The 7,936-nt window shown below is 42.9% G+C and overlaps 1 protein-coding gene across 1 annotated transcript in view; it reads right to left on the reverse strand.

Annotated features, from left to right (window-relative positions):
• Positions 1 to 2,591, reverse strand: part of LOC117501430 (inactive phospholipase C-like protein 2) — a 56,777-nt gene extending 54,186 nt beyond the window's left edge. Inside the window, exon 1 of the mRNA XM_034160320.1 lies at positions 2,188 to 2,591. Coding sequence (XP_034016211.1) covers positions 2,188 to 2,427 — 240 coding nt within the window. The 5' untranslated portion in view covers positions 2,428 to 2,591. The remainder of the gene's footprint in view (positions 1 to 2,187) is intronic.
• Positions 2,592 to 7,936: the final 5,345 nt, after the last annotated feature.

A 7,936-nucleotide genomic window follows, 5' to 3' on the forward strand; every position in this document is an offset into this window, starting at 1 on the left:
CTACGTTCGGTACCAACCCATACAGTACCGACATCATAGATCACGTGAGGGCTTCCCCCAACTTGTGGGAGGGTTGCTGGGCAGCACACAGGAACAGCCAATCAGAGTAGAGATGCATGATGATGTCAGCTGGCTGCTCTCTCAAACAAAATAATCCAACACAACGGAAAACACTTTGAAACAGCTTATTTCTGTATAAATCTGTTTCTCATATATTTCGTAAACGTTAGCAAGAAACAAACACTTCTAAATCTAAAAATGCTGTTGTTGAAATCAGATAAAACCTCTGAAGTGATTTACAAGACATGATCTTTTTGATGTTAGCCTGCACCCCGCAATTATGAGCGTCACTCTAGGTCAAAGGTAACTTCTGGTCATTTCAAAACCTCATGCATGTGCACACGCACATCTGCCTGTAGATGGTATTAAATATTTGTTTATTAAATTGAGCTGTAATTTTGCAACACATTTCAAAAATGGGCGGTTTGCAGCCGAGTGTAAAGCGTCCGGGATGAAAATCAGCGCCTCCAAAATCCGAGACCATGGTTCTCAACCGGAAAAAGGTGCCTTGCCCTCTTCAGGTCAGTGGAGTGTCCTTGCCTCAAGTGGAGGAGTTTAAGTAACTCGGGGTCTTGTTCACGAGCGAGGGACGGATGCAGCGTGAGATCGACAGACGGATCGGTGCAGCATCTGCAGTGATATGGTCGCTGTATCGGACCGTCGTGGTGAAGAGAGAGCTGAGCAGGTGGGCAAAGCTCTTGATTTACTGATCGATCTACGTTCTGACCCTCACCTATGGTCATGAGATTTGGCTCATGACCGAAAGAACAAGATCGTGAGTACAAGCAGCCGAGATGAGTTTCCTCCACAGGGTGGCTGGGCGCTTAGAGATAGAATGAGGAGCTCGGTCACTCAGGAGGAGCTCGGAGTTGAGCCACTGTTCCTCCACGTCGAAAGGAACCAGTTCAGGTGGCTCGGGCATTTTTTCTGGATGCCCACTGGACGCCTCGCTGGAGAGGTGTTCCGGGCACGTCCCATTGGGAGGAGGACCCGGGGAAGACCCAGGACATGCTGGAGGGACTACGTCTCTCGGGTGGCTTGCAAACGCCTCGGGCTTCCCCCGGAGGAGCTGGGGGAGGTGTGTGTGGATCGGGAGGTCTGGGCGGCTTTGCTTGAGCTGCTGCCCCCGTGACCCAATTCTGGAAAAAGCAGAAGAAAATGGATGGATGGATTTCAAAAATGTTTGCATTTCATGCATCAACTTTCTATGCCCGCTTACTGAAGTCAAGGGCCACGGCGGGGAAGGGGGCTGTGAAGCCCGTCCCAGCAGTCACAGGGCAATAGGTAGGGTACACCCTGCACAGGACGCACACACCTATGGACAATTTAAAGTTTCCATTTCACCTAACCTGCATGTGTTTGGATGTGTGCAGAAGACAGAGCACCTGGAGGGAACCCACACAAGCAGGGGGAGAACATGCAAACTCCACACAGAACGGCCACAGTTGGGAAGCGATCCCACAGCATTCTTGCTGTGAGGCAACCGTGCCGCCTGCTTGGATTTCAGCAGAAACTAAATTTTGTCAGTTTTGTAAAATCTGAAAGGCCATACAGCTTTAAATCTGACATGGTCCTTCAATACAGTGCAACATCAATACTCGTAAGAAATTAAATACAATATTTACTTAATTTAGGTATGTCAACGGGGCCTAGAAAAAAAATGGTTATTTAAAATAAATACACAACTGAATTGTGTGTTGTTTCCCCATTCAAACATCCAAGTTTTGTGGGATAAATAAATATGACCTTTTTTGAAGTGCAGGTTGCTTCTACATGTCCTCTGAAATTCATCATCCCTGTCCCAAGACAATTCTAACACACTGACAGCAATATATGTATATTTTTATATTTAAATGCTATGCATCAGTTTTGCATACAGTGACAAAAATGTCTTGTCTGTTTACATATGTATAAAAAAGTAATGCATTTATTGTTTAGATTTTTTTCCTACCCTGACCTGATTGTATTTTGTGTATTAGTGTAATACTCTTATAAGGGATTTTACATGCGGTGCATTGATTTATGTAACTCCAATTCGTCCCGTCTTTCAAATGAAATGTTTCCACTCATTGTAGTGCAGGTACTGTACATGTTTTTTGGGGAAGAAGGAGGAGGTAAATGGCCTACCTTTATCAGACTGCTGCGTCGTGGGATTGTTTTACACCCTGACTCAGTGTTCTCCCACGTCGGGGAACCGGAGGAGCTGGAATCGTTCTGGACCTTCTTCACGGTGTCAGAAACGCTGCAATTACCGTTTGACAACGGCTGTCCGCGGCGACTCTCCGGACTCGTCCCGGCTCCTGACGTCGGTTTCCAACCAGCAACCGGTGGACCAGCGGCGCTCTTGTTTTCTCCAAATTCAGCCATGGTGACACTTTGTGGTGTTTCCTCAACGCGGCTGCCAGGGCAACGCTGCACGAGGACACCGACGAGCCATAATGACAACAAGCGGCGCGAGACAGCAACCTCGAAACTTCTCTCTCTCTCTCTCTCTCTCTCTCTCTCTCTCTCTCTCTCTCTCTCTCTCTCTCTTTCTCTCTCAGTGACGATGTGGGCAGCCGACCGCTAGTGGGCGACAGAGTATCCTCAGTGGCTCGCGCCACAGCTGGGCGAAGTTTAGTTTTTAGATTTTTTTTTAAGGCAGTCATAGATACATTTTTTCAGTAGGGATTCTATAATTTAGAGGGTTTTAAAAAAATCTTAGCACGCATTCTCTCTCAGAATGTGCAATAAATCGATAATACGTGTATTATTATCAGGGGTAGATCCAGAATTTTGTAAAAGGGGCGGGGTTGTGCTGTCCATTGGGGTGGGGGAGGGGGCTGTCTAAAAATTTAGAATTTTTAGGTGCCAATTCCTGCCTTTTGGTGCATATTTCACCACAAAATACACCACAGAGAAGAGATACTTTATAACCTGTTTTTATTATTATTTTATTGACCTTGTACAATCTGGAATGTGATGCTGTGACATTATGATTGCAAGTAGGCTAACGGAAAACATTTGAAATGTCTGAGGCTAAAAAAGTGAACGCTAGAGGTGGGCAGATCGATCCTAATATCGATAATATTGGAACCAGGGTCGGTATTGCTACTGAACGATCCTTGTGTGAAAAGATCGATATTCAAGCTTTTTTTCTCTCCCACACGCACTGACTGCTGCGCACGCAGATTCATTAGAATCTACTCTCTGTCTGTAAGAGCAGCGCTGCGCTGTGTCACACAACACAGAGCAGCGCACCCTCCCCCCTCTGGTCTTTTGTTGTTGCGCCATCATGTGGCTCAGCAGCACCAGCCAATTTTGTTGTGGTGTGTTAATTTTGTTGTATTGTGGTTTGTCAGCCCTCTACCTCAGGAGATTTTGTTTTTAGTTGATTGTGATAATAAAGTATTTTGTTGTCATGTACAATGTTTGGCGAAATTCTATCCTAGCTCTTTTGGATCCTTTGGATCTATGAACCTTAAATATGAAAAAGTATCGGTATCGGTATTGGCGATACTGGACCTGTATTTACTTGGTATTGGATCAATACCAATATTCCCGGTATCGCCCACCTCTAGTGAATGCCTTTGCTACACCTTGCTGAATCATGGTCCGGTTTTGCAGACTGAACGGTCCACCTAAAAATCAGTCCCCTGATGACGTGGTTCACAGATTAACACCAACTTTCTGCTTCAAACTGCACACCAGTCATCATCTACCTCAGCGACAGATATCTGAAGCTTTAGTACAACAGTCATTTCTACATAAATTCAGCATTATTTCATCATAAAAGGTGGCAGAAGCAATCAAAGTGCCACGGCTAAAGGAGCTGCTAGCTGACGCGTTCAAATTGACAGTTGACTCCATAATTAACTCAACATTGTAAAAAAACAACTGTCAATCTACCGATTATCAAGCATTTTAGAGTCAACAAATTGTATAAAATGTATTTAAAGTGATTTCTTCACCTCATCGCATGTCCTCTGTGTTGTATAGTTGTTGCATTTTTTATTTCAAGCTGCAGATTGAATTTAAATAGTGCAAGAAGAAAACCACTCTGTTTTACTGAGGCTGCAACATCACTTGTGTTTCTGTGCAGGCAGCTCCTGTTTCCAAGTAACTAAGTACCAGCATCGATGTCGCTAAATAAATGGCAGATAACTTACTTTTTTTTCAAAGCACCTATCATTTGTCTTGCAGTCCTTCTTAGAAGTCAAGGGGATAATCCTGACTGGAGCAATGCTGCAGAAAATCATGTTTCACAAAGCGCCTGATTGAAAGTCACATTATGCACTGTTTCTTTCTCTTTTTGCTCTGTATGCACCACTCTGCATTTAATCATTAGTGATCGATCTCTGCTCCCCTCCACAGCATGTCTTTTTCCTGGTTCTCTCCCTCAGCCCCAACCAGTCCCAGCAGAAGACTGCCCCTCCCTGAGCCTGGTTCTGCTGGAGGTTTCTTCCTGTTAAAAGGGAGTTTTTCCTTCCCACTGTAGCCAAGTGCTTGCTCACAGGGGGTCGTTTTGACCGTTGGGGTTTTACATAATTATTGTATGGCCTTGCCTTACAATATAAAGCGCCTTGGGGCAACTGTTTGTTGTGATTTGGCGCTATATAAAAAAATTGATTGATTGATTGATTGATTATTTGTTTATTTATTTATTCATATACTGTATTATGTATTGCATTGTATTTTCACCATCCTCCACTAAATAGTAACAGTCATCACATTTACTACATTTTTAAATATTTTTATCCAAGAAATTTAGACGCATGATGCATTTTTGTGTGGTTGTGATGTATTATTCAAAATTCAAGTGGATAATGTGCCTTTTTCTCCTGTAACCCTCACACCAGATCACTTCAGTCTCCACCCAGAGCCAACGGGTTTCTGAGCACAGGAGGCTAATAAAGCATCATCTGTCAAACCAGGTTGAGGTGGGTGGATGGATTTGTTTTACTGCCATTCCTCAAAGAAAAGCATGCCCACATTTTTTTTTAATTTGGTCATCAACGTGACAGACGTGTAGTTTAAAAAGATGCAAAACCATAGAAGCACGTTGCTTTCATTTATTGAAAGCATGTGAAGAAACTATTGAAACGATCATAGATGCATGTTTTGATGTCGCATGTATACATTGTATTGTTAGAATGGACATCTGGCAAACTCCATCCAATCATATCCATCCATCCATCTGCCTCACGCCAAGGCGTACACCCTGGACAGGATGCCAGTCTACCACAGGGAAGACTCCAGCCTAGATTTTGATTTTGATTTGTCATCATAGAGCAGGTATCTCAGTGGGATAAGGAGCTGAATTACCAATTTATAGATCTGGGTTTGGTTTTCAGTCATGGTGCTGTCAGTGGGTTCTCTTCACTGTGATACACTAGGTCCCAATCAAAGGATGGATCGACGAATTTTACTATTAATCTCTGAGCAGGTACACGATCAGTGGGATAATGAGTTGGACTCAGTACCTGGGTTTGATTCCTGGTCACGCTGCTTGCCTGCACAAGTGGACATCTGGTCCTACACAGGACTTGTTTTTTGTAATTCTTCTTGTCATAGAGTAATATGGAGAGTATGTAGCTCAGGTGGATATGGACTTGAACTACCTATTTAGGTCTGGGTTCAATTCCTAGTCTTACTACCTGTCTATGTCCTTGGATAATGGACTTTATCTGCAAAAAAAAATGAGGTGGGCTTCATAGATAATTGGCAAAGCTTCTGGGGAAAACCTGGTCTTGTTAGGAGAGACGGCATCCATCCCACTTTGGATGGAGCAGCTCTCATTTCTAGAAATCTGGCCAATTTTCTTAAATCCTCCAAACCGTGACTATCCAGGGTTGGGACCAGGAAGCAGAGTTGTAGTCTTACACACCTCTCTGCAGCTTCTCTCCCCCTGCCATCCCCTCATTACCCCATCCCCGTAGAGATGGTGCCTGCTCCCAGACTACCAATAACCAGCAAAAATCTATTTAAGCATAAAAATTCAAAAAGAAAAAATAATATAGCACCTTCAACTGCACCACAGACTAAAACAGTTAAATGTGGTCTATTAAACATTAGGTCTCTCTCTTCTAAGTCCCTGTTGGTAAATGATATAATAATTGATCAACATATTGATTTATTCTGCCTAACAGAAACCTGGTTACAGCAGGATGAATATGTTAGTTTAAATGAGTCAACACCCCCGAGTCACACTAACTGTCAGAATGCTCGTAGCACGGGCCGGGGCGGAGGATTAGCAGCAATCTTCCATTCCAGCTTATTAATTAATCAAAAACCCAGACAGAGCTTTAATTCATTTGAAAGCTTGACTCTTAGTCTTGTCCATCCAAATTGGAAGTCCCAAAAAACAGTTTTATTTGTTATTATCTATCGTCCACCTGGTCGTTACTGTGAGTTTCTCTGTGAATTTTCAGACCTTTTGTCTGACTTAGTGCTTAGCTCAGATAAGATAATTATAGTGGGCGATTTTAACATCCACACAGATGCTGAGAATGACAGCCTCAACACTGCATTTAATCTATTATTAGACTCTATTGGCTTTGCTCAAAATGTAAATGAGTCCACCCACCACTTTAATCATATCTTAGATCTTGTTCTGACTTATGGTATGGAAATAGAAGACTTAACAGTATTCCCTGAAAACTCCCTTCTGTCTGATCATTTCTTAATAACATTTACATTTACTCTGATGGACTACCCAGCAGTGGGGAATAAGTTTCATTACACTAGAAGTCTTTCAGAAAGCGCTGTAACTAGGTTTAAGGATATGATTCCTTCTTTATGTTCTCTAATGCCACACAGTGCAGAGTAGCTACCTAAACTCTGTAAGTGAGATAGAGTATCTCGTCAATAGTTTTACATCCTCATTGAAGACAACTTTGGATGCTGTAGCTCCTCTAAAAAAGAGAGCTTTAAATCAGAAGTGCCTGACTCCGTGGTATAACTCACAAACTCGTAGCTTAAAGCAGATAACCCGTAAGTTGGAGAGGAATTGGCGTCTCACTAATTTAGAAGATCTTCACTTAGCCTGGAAAAAGAGTCTGTTGCTCTATAAAAAAGCCCTCCGTAAAGCTAGGACATCTTTCTACTCATCACTAATTGAAGAAAATAAGAACAACCCCAGGTTTCTTTTCAGCACTGTAGCCAGGCTGACAAAGAGTCAGAGCTCTATTGAGCTGAGTATTCCAGTAACTTTAACTAGTAATGACTTCGTCCGCACGTCTTTCATTAAAAAAAAATCTCCTTTAACAGTGGAATATCCGGATAAAATGCTGAAACCGACTTCTTCTGAAACTTCTCTGTTCTCTCACGATGTCCTGGATCAATAGAGCCTGAAATGTGGAGGTTTTCAGCTTGAACAGGCTGACGACGGCGCCTGAGAGCGCTGCACAACGTCTCGCACCGTGAAAAGTCCTTAAAGCGACAGAATCACCTCAAAATCTCTCATCAGCTGTTAAAATTTTCACTGAAAACCAGCTTAATTTTTCGAACTGTGTCCACTTCGATGTGTCTCACAGGTTTAGAAAAAATTTTGATCAAACAACGCGCCAGTCTCTCAGCAACTTCTCAGACAAAGGAATTCCGACGAGGGGCTGGACGACTCCTCCCACAAGGAGTGCTCACAGGCGAATGACGTCACCGACAGGCGTGGAAAAACTCACGCATGCGCACGAGGGTTCAAGCATGTCTGACGTAAAAACATATGAATGAAATCCATATAGTTTTTGAAAAAAATAAAAAGGACCGTTACTTTATTGACAGCCCTCGTATTTCAGGTCTGAGTAACAAAGCATGTAAGAATGCACTATGCATCGCCAAAATTCAAAAAGAATCAAGGTCATGCTTTGCTCTGGTTTCAAAGTCAACTTATTGTGATTAA

The sequence above is a fragment of the Thalassophryne amazonica genome, chromosome 20, assembly GCF_902500255.1.
Source record: "Thalassophryne amazonica chromosome 20, fThaAma1.1, whole genome shotgun sequence".
Lineage (NCBI taxonomy): Eukaryota > Metazoa > Chordata > Actinopteri > Batrachoidiformes > Batrachoididae > Thalassophryne > Thalassophryne amazonica.